The sequence below is a fragment of the Sus scrofa genome, chromosome 7 (genome assembly GCF_000003025.6).
Source record: "Sus scrofa isolate TJ Tabasco breed Duroc chromosome 7, Sscrofa11.1, whole genome shotgun sequence".
Taxonomy (NCBI): Eukaryota; Metazoa; Chordata; class Mammalia; order Artiodactyla; family Suidae; genus Sus; species Sus scrofa.
The window spans coordinates 91,797,888-91,818,820 of record NC_010449.5 but is presented as its reverse complement, the minus strand read 5'-3'; the positions used below and the strand labels follow the sequence as shown (position 1 = coordinate 91,818,820).

At 38.1% G+C, this 20,933-nt stretch overlaps 1 protein-coding gene across 11 annotated transcripts in view; it reads right to left on the bottom strand.

Moving 5' to 3' along the window:
• RAD51B (RAD51 paralog B) overlaps positions 1-20,933 on the bottom strand; it is a 708,971-nt gene that overhangs the window by 482,563 nt on the left and 205,475 nt on the right. The window contains exons 9-10 of one of the 11 annotated variants that reach the window (XM_021099941.1): positions 15,355-15,455; positions 6,145-14,137 (exon numbers count right to left, since the gene is read on the bottom strand). The exons of the other annotated variants lie outside the window; for them this stretch is intronic. Of the exons in view, the coding sequence (XP_020955600.1) occupies positions 14,116-14,137; positions 15,355-15,455 (123 nt within the window). The 3' untranslated portion in view covers positions 6,145-14,115. Of the gene's footprint in view, positions 1-6,144; positions 14,138-15,354; positions 15,456-20,933 lie in introns of those variants that run through there. 11 annotated transcript variants of the gene reach the window in all.

The following is a 20,933-nucleotide window of genomic DNA, read 5'->3' as shown; positions in this document are numbered from 1 at the left end:
CGTGCACAGCTTTGCCCCCAACTTAAACTTCCACCTTTCGCAGAAAACAGACTAAACTTACTTTTCTAATTTCTTAGCAGCTCCTAAAGGTGAGAGTTCTCGGGAATGGCAGATGTCTAATTATGAACTTCAGCAGAACTTAGGCTTCGGAGATGCCAATCTATTAATAATACTTAAGTGGTGGCATCTTTCCAGGTAGTAAAACCAGATTTCTACATTCAGCTCAAGCACGACTCAAAGGAGACATAACTTAAGGATGACTGTGGATCCACTTGTCCAAGAGATTTTTTTTCCTCTATGTGGAGGAGATATATTTAGTGTAAAGAAAAGAATGACTTGCTTCAGACTGAGATTCAATATCTACCAGAAATGACAATAGGGAAAAATTAAGCAAGGAAACAAGAATTAACCTTGCTTAAGGAAATCAATTAAAAAAGTTAAAGTATGATTTCCCTGAATGTGAAAATCCATAAACTTTGGAAGGAGTTAGCTCTTTTAAGAGGTTTTTGAAATTGAGATTGCTAATTTCTTAGGATGCTTTTAGCTAGAGATTCCATTTGGAAGAATAGGGTAGATGATATATCAAGATTCCATTTATCTCCAAGATGGTGTGATAAGTAAAATGTGTCTCTAGTATGAAACTACATATATATTTATATTTATATAATATATATATTTTATATATATATATTTTTTTAAAGAAGTTCAGGAGAACAAATAGCCGTTATTTAAGTTAGCCACTCACGCCACCTTTAAAAGATGAATAATCTATTCAGTTTAAGTAAGATGGATCACTTATTAATCGGGGTTCAAAACTGCTGTGAAGAATAGAAAATAATTAAAAAATATATGCCAACCATCAGATGGTTGAAAGCAGCAACTACAATATTACGCAGAGATTAAGAGAACTAAAGTTGGAAGTTGCTATCACTTGAACTAGGCACAAAGACTACAAGGCAAAGCAGGAAAGTCACCAGTGAGTAGGACCAAGGCAGGAGAGAGAGTTGATGATTAAAATTAACAATTCAAATGCAGCTGGCAATGGAAGCAGCCTTCCAGAATTCTTTCTATGTATGCCAATGACTTGGTGGGAAGGCAATGACTACAAGGATACTCGGCAACCAATGTGACAAAAACAATGGAAGCAGCCTTCCAGAATTCTTTCTATGTATGCCAATGACTTGGTGGGAAGGCAGTGACTACAAGGATACTCGGCAACCAATGTGACAAAAACAGAATCTATTTTAAAAGTGAAGACTCACAAGTTTTGATATTGATTTTTTAATCTGTTGGCCTTTCATGCATTGCTTTTGATATTGTTCATAAGACTTTTAGGACTGGAGATATTCCTAAATTATGTGGGGAAGATGCACATTTCATAAATGAAGAAATGAAATGAATAAAGTGGAATAAAAGGAAATATAAATCACTGAGTGGGGAGACGTCATGTTTCATTGGATTTCTGCTTTGACTAGATATAGATTTAATAAACTGTGCAGCTTAACATAAAAAAAATAAAAAAATAAAAGTGAAGACTCAGAAATGAAATTGGTGATGCCAGTGCCCTGTGTTATCAAGGACTGCCGCCCACTCTTTCCCATCCGGCTTATATTACCATTGCCAGCAAGTATGCCCAGGCCAGACACCACATTCAGAACCCTGGCTCCTTGCTGTCTATACTTCAGGCCCCAAATAACTGGTTTCTTTATCCAGTCACCCTGCATAAGAGGAAATACTGTCTAGCAACTACAGCAGAGGATCCCCAGGCATATCCTGGGGAAATGCATTGGGCATTCATGGCAAAGAACTGTCCCCAGCAAAGATTTTGTCTTCTCTTTCTACCAAGCTCCTCATTTCTCTCAGAAAACTCTGCTTCCTATTATAGAACTCTCAGGGTAGGACACTCCCACTTCTCACCAGCACCATGCCAGAACATCCAAGAAATAAAACCTACTTCAATTCCATGTTTACAAAAAGGAGACATGTACGAATTCCTACCATCAACTGGGCTCACAGCCACATTATAAAAGTCATATTCCACCTGCCTGCATTTTATCAAACCAGGAATCATTTCTACACTGACCCCGCAAGACTCTTGCGCTCTGGCCAGTGAGCATTTCAAGTGTGTGGCCACCAAATGCCATGAATAACACAGAATGCAAGAAAACCAGTCTCCAAATCAAATCCATACTCCTGAAAAATAAACACTTTTCCAAGTGATGTAATTACAACATGCCCCTCTTGGTTTGCAAATTAATACAACATTAAGGGTTTGTTTGTTTTTTAAAGAGATCAAGAAGGAAGTATAAGCAAAAATGATATCATATTGTACTGTATCAGTTTTTGCCTATATGCAATAAGACTAGCTGGTATAAAGCAAGGCAATAGACAGATAAAAATAAAGAAGATTAAAAGTCCTCATGGATAATAAAAGTCTAGATTACATTGTACTCAAACTGAAGTAACCCAAACACAAACAGATAATCCAAGTTGAATCCAAGCTCCCAAAACCAAAGTAATAAGGTTTTTTTAAATACATATAACAGTTTTATTGAGAAATAACTCATATACCATAAAATTCACTGTTTTATAATTCATTGTTTTTCAGTGCACTAATGGAGTTGTGCCACCACCATCCATACTTAAGTCCAAAACTTTTTCATTACCTCCAAAAGCACTCAGTAGTAGCCACCCCCCATTTTTCCTTCTATCTAGACCCTAGCAACCACTCTTCTATTTCCTCAATTCTCAGTTCTAATCCATTCATCTATATTTCTATTTTATGCTTGCCCCACATTATCTGGATTATTGTAGTTTTGTAGGCAGTTCTGAAATTGGAAAGGAGAGTCCTCCAAATATGGGTTTTGGGCTTTTTTTTTATTTTTAAGATTATTTTGGCTATTCTGAGTCAAAATGATTTAGGATCAGCTGGTGTTTTAATAGGGATTGGATTGAATTTGTAGATCAATTTTGGGAATATTTCCATCTTAACAACATTGAGTCTTCCGTAAACATGAGATATCTTTTCATTGTTTAGGTTTCTTTAACTTTGTTCAGCAATGCTTTGTACTTTTCAGTGTAAAAATCTTGCAATTTTGGGGGGGGTTAAATTTATTTCTAAATATTATATTCTTTTTGATGCTGAAGGTATTAGGTTTGAGTATCTCTTCTAGCATTCTACTAAGGTAAAAAAAGAATAATTCTATCCATAATCAAGAATGTTCAAACCAATGCTGGTTGTTTATAAACATTTTTAAGAGGAAATAGTTCTGATTATCATGAGACAGTAGAATGGAACAGAATGCAGATTGGAATCAAACAGAGGTTCAAACTAAAACTTGGTCACTGACAGTTTACAGAATGCTGGAAAATTTGTTTTCCTTCTCTAGCCTTGGCTTTTTCATTTATAAAATTAAGACAATATTTACATTCTCTAATGTTATGTAGATTAGAAATCATATATGAAACATTAGCTTCTTAAGGGCTTCTTTGGTCTTATGCCCCCTGGATTAATGTCTGCGGCATAGAAAGTACTCAAATATTTGTTAAATGAATTAACACAATATTTAATGTAATATCTAGCAAAAATAAGGGCTAAATAAAGAGCAATAGTTATTAGCACCATCATTACCATGCTGGTGGTATCAACATTAACAAAAATAACTTAATGTGCCAATGAAGCAAAAAGTAAACCGGATCATAGTGGTACCAAATATGAATGAAGTGGGAATACAAATAAATTTAGTCAGAGGAAATAAAAATCTGACAAGAACAAAAGTAAGTTTTAACAACTCCAATGTGACAGTTCAGTTTTAAATTAACTTTTCCTTATATTCAGCACTCCATATCAGTAGGTTCTGTATCAGAAGTTCTGCACCCTTGGAAAGATGTTCAACATCACTCATTATTAGAGAAATGCAAATCAAAACCACTATGAGGTACCACCTTACACCAGCCAGAATGGCCATCATCAAAAAGTCTACAAACAATAAATGTTGGAGAGGGTGTGGAAAAAAAGGGAACCTGATTACGCTGTTGTTGGGAATGTAAATTGGTGCAACCACTGTAGAAAACAGTATGGAGATTCCTCAGAAAACTAAAAATAGAATTACCATTTGATTCAGCAATCCCACTCCTGGGTATCGATCCAGAGAAAAGCATGACTAGAAAAGATACATGTACGCCAATGTGCGTTGCAGCACTACATACAATAGCCAAGACATGGAAACAACCTAAATGTCCATTGACAGAGGAATGGATCAAGAAGATGCGGTACATATACACAATGTAATATTACTCAGCCATTAAAAGGAAAGAAATAATGGCCTTTGTAGCAACATGGATGACCTCAAAATTATCATGCTTAGGTGAAGTCAGTCAGACAGTGGGACACCAACATCAAATGCTATCACTTACATGTGGAATCTAAAAAAAGGACACAATGAACTTCTTTGCAGAACAGACACTGATTCAGACTTTGAAAGACTTATGGCTTCCCAATGAGACAGTCCGGGGGAGGGGGATGGAGGGGATGTGCTGGGGGTGTGGGATGGAAATGCTACAAAATTGGGTGGTGATGATCATTGTACAACTATAAATGTAATAAAATTCACTGAGTAATTTAAAAAAATAAAAATGAAATTAAAAGAAAAAAAGAAGTTCTGCATCCTTAGAGTCAACCAATTGGGCATCAAAAACATTTGAAAAAAATTCAGAAAGTTCCAAAAAGAAAAATTGAATTTGCCAAGCACTGGCAACTACTCATAGAGTTTTTACATTCTATTTACAACTATATAATAACATTTATATTGTATTGGGTAGTATAAGAATTCTAGAGGTTATTTTAAGTATACAGGAGGATGTGCATAGGTTATATGCAAATACAATGCCATTTTATATAAGGGACTTGAGCATCTTCGGATTTTGGTATCCATGGGGGTCCCGGAACCAATCCCTCTCAGATACCAAGGGACCACCGTACTTGCTACTGCTGAATCTGAGTAACACCAGGAAATAGAGATCCATGTAGGGGGAAATGTTCAAGGGTTGACAGGACAACTGAAAACAAAAATCTTACCGTATCTATATTATACCGATTATAATAATATAAATACATGAACAGTGCTAAGAAGGTACTACAATTTTTCAAAAAATAGAACGGAATGTTCCTTAGGTTCTCATTTTCTGTAAAGTTTATTTTTTCAAAAAGAGAAAAAAAAAAGTAGAAAAGATAAAAAGAAAAGGAATCCCACAAATATGCCAGGCTAGAAACATCTAGTTTCTGGGTTCTTATGGTTTCTCAAAATTTCATAGAAGCATCTGTAAAAATAGGGAGAAAAGACAAAAATCTATGCTCAAACCAAAATTCAAGTGCAGTGGCCATATGCAGTCTCTAAAACTGCCTTCTAATGTTTCAACAGACTTTTTCATTTCCTGTAGTTTTATCTTCTAAAAGGATTAAGAGTACACCACTGTTTTGCATTTAAGACATGTAATAAGACTGTGAGACACTCTAAACTTGGCCTTCATCATTACTAACTAATTGGTTTGAAAACCAATTTTTTCCACTGCTATTTCATTCCCATAGCTGCAAATCAAAGGAAGATGATTCCAGAAACTGTCACTGATAGGATAAAGATCTTCAGAGGACTAAATAGAAGCTACATAACCTGGTCATTAACATGGCCCAACTTTGCTTCTATGCTTTTAAAAGGCTGCCTGTTCCAGCAACAAAAGTAGCTGCTCTTATTGATAGATAGGATTTAAAAGACCTTACTAAAGCAAATAAAAAATTACTTATAATTTCAAATAATACTTTAACGTTAAGTAAAATATCTGGAGTCAAATTAAATTCTAGATACTGTTAGCCTATATGAATTAGGTATTGATTTAGAAGTCGTCTTTGTGTCCTTTTAAAAATAATAAAGCCAATTTAAAAAATTTAAACAACACATGCACTTAATTTTAAAAAAGCAACAAAAGTATAAAAGGAATGTAAAATTCTTCCTTTCTTACCTGCAAACCGATAGCTCTGCTCCACAAAAGAAACCATTTTTAACTATTTCTTATTAACAACCTGAAATTTTTCATTCATTGGCCAGGTACAGCCAATCATGATACACAAAAGAAATTTCGAGTCTACTATTGACAAACATAAACCACTGTCTTTATTACAAATGTATGCACATATCTAAATTTTTTTATTATCAGTATATGACTAAAACACAGTAATTAGAGAGCTTGAAGCAACTTTGAAGAGCATTTACCAATCTCCTTGCTTTAGAGTTCAGGAAACAGAAACTCGAGTTAATTAGGTAACTTGTCCAAAGTTCATTTTAACCACCAGAGCCATTCCTAACTCTTAGCACTCAGGAGCTCTAATATTTGGTTCCTTGCATAATTTTCAAGTTATTACTATTTCCTGCTAGATTTTAAACATCTTTCTCAAATGGGGGTGGGGGGAGTTCTTAAAGTTTAAAGTGAAGAAGGCACAAACTTAAAAGCCTCTCCCACTGTTTCAACCTTTGACTCCATCAGGGGGATTTCATTTAGTTTCATCCAAAACAACAGTTCTGCCTCCTGGGCAGGCTCAACAGCCCTATTCACATCTGTAGTCTTAAGTAAACGAGTAAAACTATAGTGTAAACCTTATGCATTGAGCGAACTCCTGCACAAGCAGAGTAAAATGATGGACTTGATTTTCTTAGCTGAACCTCTAAGAATTCAGAAAGCTAACGAGCCCCTACCTGCCCTCCCCCCTCCAAGTAATAAAGAAATAACAGTATCTCATTAAGAAGCTCAAGAGGCAAAGTTCTTGGTTTCATCAGAAGTGAATGAAATCTATCATAGATTCCTTGTAATCCACTTACAAGAATCATGCGGGCCAATATTCACCCAATTGGTATGTGAGCAGAGACGCGATGTCAACAGTCTAGAGATAACCCCGCTCCAAGGCCACCCTGTTTATAGAAAGACTGCAGTGTTGAAAGGTACTTTACCGAATGACTGCTAGCAGAATATGCAATGGAGTGGGAGATTAGATAACTGAGTTTTAAGACATGGAACTCGATTTTGGTCACACCTTGTGACTCTAGACCTATCTTCTAAGTATAAGCACTCTTGAAAATTGCTTTGTTTCTCAGTTTACCTGCTTGCTTAAATTGGTCACAAGAGTATTCATAGGTTTGGGGAGGGAGGCGGGTTTCTGAGACTTTTGCAAACAAAGGCCTTGCTCAAAGAACAAAAAATACACTGTGCTTTTTGAGTTCTTTTAATTAAAATGACAACAATGAAACAGAAGCATCTGTTTGCCTTCCCACGTATCTTCGATTTTTTATAGAAACCAGGATCTCCATTCTCTATTATCTCTTATATAATCTTTCTGCTGATTCTTTGTACCTTTGAAAATCAGAAATAGAAACTGCCCCTTAAGCCTGACCTGGCACTAAATACGTAAAACTTCTGTAGATCGTTAGCAGTAAAAATGCCAAGTAAAAATCTCCCGGATATACTCTCTCACTCCGTGTATGTTGTTACCTTGAGTTTCTGGGATTTGTCTCCAGCATAAACAGTACTATTGTCACACTGAAGGAGGTTACCTCAGCCCTCCTGAAAATTGTCACTGGGTGAGTTCCATTCCCTTAAACAAAGACTTGAAGGGGAATGGGCCAGGCAAGCCACAACTAATACTGACAACTACTGACAGCTAATACTGACAAGTGCCAACTATGGCTTCTGATAGGGAACCAAATATATCAAACCTGAAACACTCCCTACATCTTTACAGGAGAAATTAATTACATTTTTCACCCACAAAGCACTTTTTCTTTTGAGGAATTATTTGATACTAATGCCTTTTTTAAAAATTTGTTTGCTCCCTGTCTGAAGTCATCTGTCAATAATGTATTTTCTTCTCCTCTGTTAGAGTCAGGACAAGGATGCTGGCTTTTCAGCCTCTCCTCTAAGAAATCTCAAAAAGCTCTCCCTCCTCAATTTACACTAAAATTTTAAATCAACTTTGCACACTGGGAAAAAGAGAATGAGAAAATACTGGAGGTTGTGGAGACAGACATAAAACATTGTAACAACAGTCACAGCAAGAAAAACTATGTTCAAAGGAGTCATAGTTTAGAATCTCTGTTATGGGCACTTAATAATTAATACCTTTGATTTCGTTCTTCTTCATTTAACTTTGTGCTACTTTGTTTTATTTTTTTTAATTACCGTATACTCTCCAGAGCAGGAAGAAAAACATGACAAATGAAACGCATTTATTTCCAGGTTGCTCTCCTAAAAGGTTTGATGGAAATAAGAAATTGAATAGAAGGGTTTGAATTCTGCAAGAATTCAAGTATTTCATTAATTATTCTTTCTAAATCAATAAACTGCTATAGTTCTCTTCACTGTATTGTAATGTTGAAACCTAAGCAGCTTAAAAGACATATATCGACATGGGGTGGCGGGGGGAAGAGTACTGGGGGTCAGGATCTGGGTAGAGTCCCTGTATAGCTACTCCCAAGCTGATGAGCCTTAAGCAAGACACTTGACTTCTCAGGGCTTCTGTTTCCTCTTTATAAAATGGCAGGGGTGGGCTGAATGATCTCTAAAGCTCTATAAGTCTACGAAAATAATCAATTATTTTTAGCCAAATAAATATCTATACCCCCTTCGGGGTAGGTCAAACTCAAGCCAAAATTATTGATTAAAGATTAAAAAAAAAAAAAAAAACCACACAATGAAAGAAAGAGGGACCAGGGTCCAAGCCCAGTAAATAGAGGAGCTGAGGAGCACCTGACCTCCAGGTAGTTTACTGATGTCAGAACAAGGGCCATCCTGAAAGCTCAAAAACTTATCCCGAAAAAAATGACAGACTTTCCAAAGTACACCTCTGTGCAACAGGCCAGAGTTTTTCTACATTCCATAAGCTAACCAGCATTCAATAGGATTTAGAAAATACCTTTGAAAGCCTTTTTTTTTTTTTTTTTTAAATCAAGAAATTTGTATTTGATCCTCTTCCCTCTACAGCTGAGGTTGCTGGAAATACACTTCAATCTCCTCTCTTGCCTATCAAACTCACACATGTTTACAAGGGGCAGCTCTAATCCGAGCATGAACGAGGTCATAAGCCGAGAGTGTGATCAGGAAGAAAGTCAGTGAGAACTTCCCCAACCCTTTGAAATTTTAGCTCCTGTCCAGGCACTCCCTCTCACCCCATACTCTTCTCATAAAAGAGGGGTATTTATTTATCTTTGATTCTCCTCAAGGGTGCCTGGAGAAGCCTGTGCAGCGAGCTGCCACCTTCCAGATTTAATCGGTTTTCCTCAGTTGCTGGGCGGCTCTAAACGCAGAAACCAAAAACTCTTCCGCTCGATTGGGTGTTCTCAATACACGAGTTGGCATAGCCTCAGACAAATTTCATCTAAGCGGAACAATAACAATATTAAGTTCCCTCCTATCACAATGGCCCTAGTGTTATTTGGTTGGGGTTGTCACTCCACCTGTCAGCTGCCACCAGGGGACAACGAATTTGCAAATTTACACAGCTTTCTTAGGAATGTTCTTTCTTTTTTTTCCTCTTTGGATGCTAAGTTTTGCAGCTTCTACTCTTCCAGGGCATGGGGGCTTATTTAAACAGAGATATTTTTACAACCTAACTGGAAGGGTGCCCTGCTTCCAAATGGGAAACTGCCACAGAGCAGACGTAACTTAAGCAGTAAGCAGGTGACAGAGCAAGGAAGAGCATCCAAAATTGGGATTTCTTAGATATAGAGAACAAACTTGTGGTTATCAGTGGGAGAGGGAAGTGGGGAGGAGCAAGACTGGGGTATGGGATTAAGAGACACAAACTACTACGTCTAAAATAAACGAGCAATAAGGATATATTACACAACACAGGAAAATATGGTCATTATTTTGTAATGACTCTAGATGGAATATAATCTATTAAAAATATTGAATCACTATGTTGTACACCCCAAGCTAACATAATGTCACATATCACCTATACTTCAATTTTTTTTTTTTTATTGTGACTTCTTCTCTTAGGCAAAAGGGTCTAAAAACATTTTACCCAAGGTTGTGGGCTAGGTTGGAGGCCTGGAAAAAGGAAACTGTGGTACCCATACAGTAAGGGAATTTTATGTACATCCACAATTCATATCAACTCAAAGACTTAAAAACCCAAGACATTCTTACACACCTCGGAGCGCCATGATTAAATATCGAAAGGTTGAGGATCTGTCCCCTCAATCAGTGTCCCACGGGTTAGGAGCCCCTGATTAAAAATCTACAGGTTCTCCTCCCAGAAAAAGAGCAGGAAGTAATAAGCAATTGGGGAAAACAAGGGACTTTCCCACAGTGGGATTTTTTTCCATTTCAGAAAATCAAGCAATTAAAGATATGACATGTGATGTTGAAAAAGAATCGTATGCACAGTTAAAGAATAAACAATGCTGACGCCTAACAGTGAGGTTACTGCTGTACTCAGAGCCCCGAGAACAGGGCCTGGAACCTAACAGGTGCTCAGGAATGTTATTCCCTCCACCTGGAACCATCCCTCCCTCACACCACATGGCTCCTCTCTCTCCATTCTGGTCTTTGCTCAAAGATTTCTTCTCTAGATATGCCTTGCTTGACTCTATGCTCGAGGATCTCTGTACCCCTTTTCATTTTCTTTATAATACTTAAGACTACCCAACACTATATATATATCTATCTGCTACCTTTACAACTGTCTGCATACAAACTGTTCCCTGCAATATCCCCCCAGCCTCTCACACAGTATCTTTGACATGAAGTAAGTACCACTTTTATCAATGGGAGTGTAGCAAATTCGTCAAGAGCGATGGTGGGCTGAAAATAAGTCGAGAACACAGTTCTAGACCAAGATCTTTTTTGAATTAGTCGGTGTTTAGTGTTTGTTATAAATAGGAAGAACCTACACACCAAATGGTAAAGGCCAATAAAATAACTCATTCATCTAATTTCTAAGTAACCACCCACATATCACTTCTGCATGTCATCAAATTTAAGATGCAGCCAAAAGAACACTTATGATAAACGACTTAATTATAAACCTACACTTGCCAGGAAAAAAATTTTAATTTAACAAGCAACATAAAAAATAACCAGAGCCTGTTCTCAATAGTAACTACTCATTTTGTCTTATGACAGGTGTATACATGCACTTGAAAAGAAACATCTGCTTTCTTTTTTACAGATATCTTCACCTAAGGGGAAAAAAAAAGAAATTCCTGTTTCTCCCACACAAGCTTTAAAAGCAAAAAAAAAAAAAAGGACCATGACCAGATGTAGTTAAGAGCATTTTTCTTCCTTACAGGCATCTTACTTATGAATCATAACACTTAAGATATTTTTCTTTTTCTTTTTCTTCAATTAACACTTTTTGGCTAGTCACCTATCTGATTTTCTGGTCACCTCTCCTAAATTACATTCACCCTATCCCCAAACCGCACTTCTCAATCCAGAATATACTACTTCTATTGGTTTATGCAAAGCCCCTCTCTTGGTTTATTTTCATGTATTGTTTTTTTTTTCCCTTTATCTCCAATCCCAATTCTCTCCAACTCTTACACTTAATTATCTGGTGTCTTTGGATATGGATTGTTTATTTGAAAATATAAAATATTTCCCTGTGTATATATATGCTTAAAATTTTTCATAAGTGGTAATGTACTATGTATCCACAGTCTTCTTTTGTTTTTCACTGAATCCCCTTTTCAAACTGCATCCATGATGCAGTATGGCCCTTTAGTTTATACCAAACTGTTATATTCTGAAGTATGAATCTTCTATCTGAAACGATGCTGCTATATCCAAAAATGACCTCTAGATGAATTAAAGCTTAAAAGTAAATGTGGCTTGGGAGCTTTTATGTGGCTCAGCAGATTAAGGATCTGGGATTTTCACTGCTGTGGCTCAAGTCACTGCTGTGGCACAGATTCAGTCCAAAGCCTGGGAAGCGCTTCATGCCTTGGGTGCGGCCAAAAAAATGTAAATGAGATTAAAGATATGAAAGCAGCCTAAATGACCACTGACAGATGAATGGATAAAGAAGATGTGGTATACGTGTGTGTGTCACACACACACACACACTGGAATACTATTCAGCCATAAAAAAGAATGAAACAATGCCATTTGCAGCAAATGAATGGACCCAGAGATTATCATACTAAGTGAAGTAAGTCAGACAAAGGAAAATATCACATGATACCACTTACGTGTACAATCTAAAATAGAATGCAAATGATCTTATTTACAAAACAGAAATAGACATAGAAAACACATGGTTACCATAGGGAAGGAGGAGGAGGGGTAGATTAAGAGTATGGGATTAGGAGATACACACTACTATATCTAAAATAGATAAACAATAAGGTCCTACTATATTGCACAGCGAACTACCTTCAGTATCTTGTCATGCACTATATTGTAAAAGAATATGAAAAAGAGCATTTATATAACTGAATCATTTTGCTATACACCAGAAACTAACACAACACTGTAAATCAATAGTTCAATTAAAAAAATAATAAATTAAATGTGAATAACAACAACAACAAAAAAAATGTCAGAGAGTAACCCCGGATCCTAAAAGTATAAACTGTAAAGTTAAAATATATATAATTTTTGGGGGTGTTTGAAAAGCTCAAAATTAAGGTCTCCATCGACATGAAAGTTTAAAGCAAGCCATGATAGTAAAAAGCCAAATAAGTAGTATATAAAGAGATGCTCAGCTTTATTGGTAATCAGAGAAATGTAAATTAAAGTGAAACATCACTTTACACCCATCGGTTTGGAAAACCAAGAAAGTCTAAACACAGCAAATCCTGGCAAGGATGTGGGGAAGCAGGAGCATTCATCTACTGTTGGTGGATGAAGACTGGTGTAGCCTTTCCAGGAAGCAATCTGCCAGTGCTTAGTGATGTTCAGAATGTATATTTTCTTTCTATTATAGTTGATAGTCTTTTGGGTTGAATCAGAGCTGCAGCCAGCCACAGCCACAGCCTCACAAGATCCAAGCAATGTCTGTGACCTACACAGCTCACGGCAACACTGGATCTTCACCCACTAAGCAAGGCCAGGGATCAAACCTGCATCCTCAAGGACACTAGTCAGGTTCATTACTGCTGAGCCAGGACGGGAACTCCATATAGTTGATACTCTAGATGACCCTGCAATCCTACTCCAGAGTACAGACCCTGGAGAGTCTGAAGATATTACTACACCACATTCTGTGGTAGCAGGAAGAGACAATCCACTTCTTTTTTATGCAACATAAAATTGTGTAGACCCACACTGTGAAAACATTATCTCTTATCTCTGTAAATTTTTTAAACAATCATAAACTTTCTGTAAAAAATTAGAGCACGTCTACAAATCTCAAGTACAAAACAAAAATAGCATCTCACATTTACAAACGTATATTATTTTCCTATTGACTCAAAACAGATTTTTCTTTTTTCTTTTTTTTTTTTTTACATATTATATGACTCCATTTATTTATTTATTTATTTATTTTTATTTTTATTTTCCCACTGTACAGCAAGGGGGTCAGGTTATCCTTACATGTATACATTACAATTACATTTTTTCCCCCACCCTTTGTTCTGTTGCAACATGAGTATCTAGACATAGTTCTCAAAGATTTTTCTTAAATTACTGAATACTCTCTACAAAGGCCCTAAATATCTCATACAGTCTGAATGTTATTATTTAAATGTAATAATAGTGTACTTTGAGATTTACAGGATTTAGAACAATTTATTAGAACTGCAAATCTTATTCTGCTATTGCAGTTGATCTGAGATAACAAAGGATAAGAAAGTTGAGTTTTCCAAGATTCTACTAGTCATTTGATAACAACAAGTCCCTATTTTGACTTTCTGACACTGCCTTAAGTAATCAGTTTCCAAGAATTAGAGCATAAAAATACTAGAAGCTGAACAAGGCACAATGCTCCAAGTTCTCCAAGCGCTTTAAAGGAAGGTCTGATGGACACTGTTCACGTTAGTGTTGCCCTTTTTCCCCAAAGTTCACACACACACATATGTAGCTCTGGAGTCAGGCAGAGTTCTCCAGATGCCTGGGTTTTAACTAAGGCAAGAATTGGGTCACTCTGGAAAAAGCAGGAAAAACAACTTGAATTATAAACATATTACTCAGTTTTCTATAGCATCTTCAAGTTTTGACATATTTTCCCAAACTTTAAATATCAATCTGAAAGGATCATCACTTGGGGCATAAAAGCCCGATACCTGCTGCTCTCACAAAGAACTACTATCCTGAGCTGTGCTTTAAATACAAAAGGAGGTCTCTGCCCAAAGCCTGCATTTTCACACACATTTACCTGACACACAGGCTATCACATGGGGGGAGGGGACATGTGCAAAACGCAAGACAGGCTCTTGGCAAGGATGGCAATTTGAGAAGCCCAGGCAGATTGCGATGCATGGCTTTGTTCCATCCAAAGGTCATTTGAAGCACTGTATTTTATTTTCATAGTAGGGTATTGAGTTCTGAGATCTCTGATACACCCCAGGGAACCAGCAAAAGCTAGTCTCAGCACTGTGCCAGCCCCCTGCCAGGTCACTAATGAAGGTGGGGGGCTTTGAGTGCACCCAAATAAAACACAGCAAAAGGCAGAAAAGGACTCCGAGCTGAGCCCCTTCCTTTTATTCCAGGGGAGCAACCTTTTCTGTACTGAGGGACTAATGAGTCATGAACAGGAGTGGGAACAAGTCGCACACTGTGTTACAGGAGGGACACCACCGGTCGGCCTTTGTGTTCAGTGGCCGGTTCAGTTTTCAGAGCATTTCCCAGCAAGGACCAAAAGCAGCATGAACAAAGGAAACGGAGCAGTTAGACACTCGAACTGTCTCCTTCAATGCTCCAGAGAATTGGGTGCTTGGGGTGGGAGGAGGATATAGGTGAGGGGCCCGGGGAAGTCCAATAAAGATGGCTTTATCTGAAAAGTTCCTAAAGACTGTTTTTCTTTCCAGAGTTATTTTGAACTTTATCTTTTCTAAGGGACACGAACTGCCATCCCTCAGCCGACTTTTAAAGGGAGAAGAGAAATAAGGCCTAAGAAGGAATTTTATTTTTCCACCCTTGCCATTTAATTAGAAGGGCTTTACAGTGTTCAAGGTTTTAATTGCCTTCTCCCCCTCCCAGCCCCCTTCTTCAGCTACACCCATAACACCACGGAGCCAGAGCCAAACAGATAGCTGAAGCTTCTCTCAAGGAGGAACAAAAAAAAGCGCAAGGACCTCAGACACCATTTCTCCCCTGCCTTCCTCCTTCTCTCTCCTCCCTCCCTCCCTTCCTCCCACTCACCCTCTCCTCTCCTCTCTCCATCTCGCTCGCTCATGCCAACATCTCACAGCAGCTCTCCTGCACAGGAAGCTTTCCTGGCATGAATGATACACAGCAAAATCCTGAAACATGAAAAAGTTCCCAGTAATCTGAAGAAAAGAAGGAAAAAAAAAAAAAAAGACGGGGGTGAGGGTGTGGAAGGGAGTTACTAAACAGGAAAAGAGGGTGGAAGAGGCTAAATCTATTTTTAAAAAATAACTGCGATACAGGAATAGAAAATAATAGGGATCCAAGAAAAATTTCATTTACTTCCATATTCTAGAATTTTACTCCTTTCTCTCTATTTACTATGATGACATGCAGGCCGATAAAAGATCTTTTCAGTGGGCCAGGCTGACTTCTCGAATCTTCTGTCCCTATCAAAACTTAGACCAAAGACATCACCATTAATCTCTCTTGATGCCATCTGCAGCAGCATGGATGAACCTAGAGATGACCAGGATGAGCGAAGTCAGAGAAAGACAAATATTATATATCACTTATATGCGGGATCTAAAAAAATGGTACAAAAGAACTTATTTATAGGCGTTCCCTCATGGCACAGGGGAAACGAATCCAACTGGGAAACATGAGGTTGCGGGTTCGATCCCTGGCCTCGCCCAGTGGGTTAAGGATCTGGCGTTGCTGTGGGGTAGGCCGGTGGCTACAGCTCTGATTCAGTCCCTAGCCTGGGAACCTCCATGTGGTGCAGGTTAGCCCTAAAAAGAAAAGAAAACAAGACAAAACAATAAAGAATTATTTATAAAACAGAAACAAACTCATAGATTTCAAAACCCATCTTATGGTCACCACAGGGGAAACCATATGGTTGCCATAGGGGGAGGGAGAAATTGGGAGGGTGTGAATAACATATACTCTACTGCATAAAATAGATGATTAACAGAACCTACTGTATAGCACAGGAAAATCTGCTCACTAGTTTGTAATAACCTATACGGGAAAAAATAATAGATATATTTATATGTATAACTGATTCACTTTGCTGTACACGTGAACCTAATACAACTTTGCAAGGGGAGTTCCTGTTGTGGCTCAGTGGTTAACGAATTCGACTAGGAACCATGAGGTGGCAGGTTCGATCCCTAGCCTTGCTCAGTGGGTTAAGGATCCGGCGTTGCCATGAGCTGTGGTGTAGGTCACAGACAGGGCTCAGATCCCACGTTGCTGTGGCTCTGGCATAGGTTGGTGGCTACAGCTCCAGATTGGACCGCTAGCCTGGGAACCTCCATATGCCATGTGAACGGTCCTAGAAAAGGCAAAAAAAAAAAAAAAAAAATTGCAAGTCAACTCAATTCCAATAAAATTTAAAAAAAACCTTTTTTTAAATTTCTTAGACCTATGGAAAAATAAGATTCTTGATTTTGACTTAGAATTCTAACAAATTCAGACTGTTCTCACTAAGGGTCCTATAATAGCATAAAAATTATTTTTAAATAAATAGAAATAATATCAACTATTTAATATCAACAATGTGCTGGTATATGTGCATGACCTCTAATTAATCACATGCAAGTTAAACATCACCAAGTATTATTATCATGAGGATGTTATAGAGTAAAAAGACTTCCTAAGGCCATATAAGCTTAGTCAATGATGGAGCTAGTATTTGAATCCACTTTTTTTCTGGCTCCAAAGCCCACTCTCTATCAAACCATAGAAGAAAATGACCTATAATTAACTCTTCGACATTTGAACTCTATAGTTTTTTAAGCTTAATATTATAAGAACCCAGAGTTTGCTACAATCAACAATCCATCACATAGATTAGTAAAAATGGAGAATCATAATGCAAATGACATATTTGCTGGTTAAGGTAGACTGGCTATAGGTGATCTCTCCAGATTGTATTTCAACACCTGGTTAAGTCTTTAGAGAAGTTCAGAGCACGTGCTACTTACTTATTTAGACTAGAATTGGACACCAAGCCCTAACCTAATCCACAGGTTCAGAGTCCAACTCTAAAACATGCCTGCTACCCAGACATTAAATGAACCACTGGGGAATTCAGAAATGATATCGACTTTGCCAAGAGTCTCTTAATGCCTCTGCCATTCTGAACCTCAGGAAGCCCCAGAAGCGTAATTCCCTGAGAAGACCCCTTAGACTGGAAGCTAATCCCAGCAGAAAGTGATCCTTCTCGATGACTAATAACATCGCTCCAGTTTGAGGGGTATCCCTGTGCTCTGAACCCATCCCATCTCAGGTTGCTCCCATCCTCATTTTCTCTTCTCCTGTGTCTATCTCTGCATCTCCACTGTGTCGTTCCTATCAACATTTAAACATGTTCAAGCCCATATGTCCCCCGCTAGTCCATGATTCCCTGCATATGCTATCACCAGCCAAAATACATCAAAGCATGACTTGCACATGCAGATTCCATCCGCTCACTCCCAACTACTCTTTAACCAAATTTACTGAACTCTTGCAACCACCAGCCTACCAAAAAGGTTCTCAGAAAGTCACCCATGCTTTTTAGTTGTGAAATCCAGTGATCTTACTTGACCATTTACCCGAATTCAAAACTCCCTCTTTTAGCTTCCTTCTTTCTCTTCCCTTGGCTTCCATAAACCATACATACATTCCTGACTTTCCTCACATTTCTCCAATTCCCCCTCTTTAGTTCTGTCAGCAGACACACTTCCCAGAATGTTGCTTCTCCCCAAAAGCCCTCTCCTTGCACAATGTCATCTGCTTCCTCAATTTCAATGACACCAACTACACCCTGAAGAATACCAAATCTACACATCTAGCCTAAACTGGCCTCCATTCCTAGAAGTGTAAACACCATCTAAAAAAATGGAGGATACCACAAGGAATAAAACAATTTTCAAATTCATTGTCTAGTTCATCCTCTTGGATGTCTCAGAAAGGCACCTTCAACTGAAAGTATAAAAGTTGTTGAAATCAATATCTAGTCCCACTCTCCAAAAAAGTCCATTCTTCCCACTCTATTTCTCTTCTTAGTGAATACCAACACTCTTCACCCTTTTAATTAAACCAGAAACCTGCAATTATTTTTGATTCCTTCCTTTCTCCAATCAATCACTAAATCATAGTATTTTTACCTCCTAAATATCTCTCTATAAAATCTCTTCTCATCAGCCCACTGCTACTATCCAAATCCAGGCAACCATCATTCTTGACCTATATTACACCTAACAGCATCTTAACTGGTCTACCTACAGGCTTACCACCCACCAATTCACTACAGAGAGTGACAAAAACCACACAGCAACACACATATCACCAACACTGAGAGTGGCATATAGCAGGTGCTCAATATTTTTTTTTTTGGAGTGAATGAACTGATCAATTGACCAATCAAGCAATTCAGAACCCAAGGGCTAGCTTTAATGTTTCTTGAAAATCTCCCCAAAATCGAGTGAGTCTTAGGAAAAAATATATTTTGCCCCAAATATTTGCCTTTGTGTTACTTTGCTGCCCCAGATCGCAAAGACTGGGGAAGTACCTCAGACTGCTAAAGACAGTGTGGGATCCACTTTTAAACCTGCTGTGTAGAATCAACATGTATGTCTACAGTAGTGGTTCTCAATCAGGGATGACTTTGTCCCCAGGGGGTTGGAGGGATTGCTACTGGCATCTAGTGGGCTGAAGCCAGAGATGCTGCTAAATCTTCTACAGGGTACAGAAGAGGCCCTCACAACAAGGAAATTATCCAGTTCAAGTGTCAATAGTGTCCAGGTCTATAGTTACCAAAGCAAGACACTACCAGAGTAATGCTATTTCCAAATGTCACCAGATTAGGGTGTCACAAGATAGTAAACTCATTTATTCCTCTGTAAAATAAGATATGACACATTCCACTTTCTAAAGGAAAAGTTAATGGACTTCTCAAAAAAAAAAAAAAAAAAAAAAGGAGAGGGAGTTCCCTTCGTAGCTCAGTGGTTAACAAACCTGACTAGGATCCGTGAGGATGTCAGTCCGATCCCTGGCCTTACTCAGTAGGTTAAGGATCCGGCATTGCTGTGAGCTGTGGTGTAGGTTGCAGACACGGCTCAGATCCCACGTTGCTGTGGATGTGGTGCAGGACAGCGGCTGTAGCTCCGATTGGACCCCTATCTTGGGAACTTCCATATGCTGCGGGTGCAACCCTAAAAAGAAAAAGCAAAAGCAAAAAAAAAAAAAAAAAAAAAAAAAAGTAGAGCTAAAGTAATGGCTTAGCATTTCAGCTCTTAGAAAAAAAATTTATAAAAAGTTCTAGTAAGATTTATTCAATAACAAAATATCCCAACATGCAAATGCACACACACAATGTTTTATCATGGGGTTTGGGAGACAAAAAGAGTGTTTCTCCCTCTCATCCTCTCCTTACCTCCATGCTATTTAACCAATCATAACATAGTCGGGAGGTATGTTTTATTATCTATTGTACTTTTGATGTGCTTCCTACTCCTACGATAAAAATAAATAAGTGGAATTCTTTATATTTCTCTTAGAAAGGAAAGACAAAACCAAAAAACGTAAATAAAAATGCTTTACTTGTATGAAAAGAAACTATATTTTACCATAAGAAATAAATAATATTCTCAATTTGTATCTTGATCAAACAATCATCAAGTCAATGCCAATATGTAACAATTCTAAAAGCTTTATGTCTATTAACTATCTTTCCTGGATACCACATTTTTTTGTTTTGTTTTTTGTACCTTGTGTGGTACAACTAGGCTAGTGATCCCCCAAACTGCCAACTGCCCCTTTCATCTGGGGATATTTAACATTTTTCTTCTTTTTTTTTTTTTTGTCTTTTCAGGGCCATACCCATGGCATATGGAGGCTCCCAGGCTAGGGGTCCAATCAGAGCTGAAGCCACCAGCCTGCACCACAGCCACAGCAATGCAGGATCTGAGCCACATCTGCGACCTATACCCCAGCTCCTGGCAACGCCAGATCCTTAACCCACTGAGCCAGGTATCAAACCTGCATCCTCATGGATACTAGTCTGGTTCATTAACCGCTGAGCCAAGACGAAACTCCATAGATAGCACATTTTTAAGAAGTGTGCACAAAATCAGAGTAAGCTAAGAGACCAGCAACTATGACTCGGAGTGAAAAATTTAGGGGAAAAGTGGTTCAGTTAAATGTTAAAACCTCCACAGCCTGCTGTGACAAAATTTATTTTTTGTGCTTTATATGATGCCGTCAAGATTTAAAGTAACCCATCATAGGTCAACAAACCTGCTCAACGAGTGGCTGTCTGATTACTGTCTCTGATTGCTACCTTAAGAGTTTTGATCATCAAATGTCCAGGCTGTGACTTTAACAGAATGATCTGATATAGGCTGAAATAATGTACAGAGACCTCAAAATCAAACGTAAAACTCCTCTAATTTTCTGTTTTCATCTCCCTCTAAGAGCTTAGATGGCTCCCATTTACTTTTCTTTTTTTCTTTTTCCCCTTTTACAGCTTCGTCTGCGGCATATGGAAATTCCTGGGCTAGGGGTTGAACTGGAGCTTTAGCTGCCAGCCTACACCACAGCCACAGCAGAGCAGGATCCGAGCCACATCTGTGACCTACTCC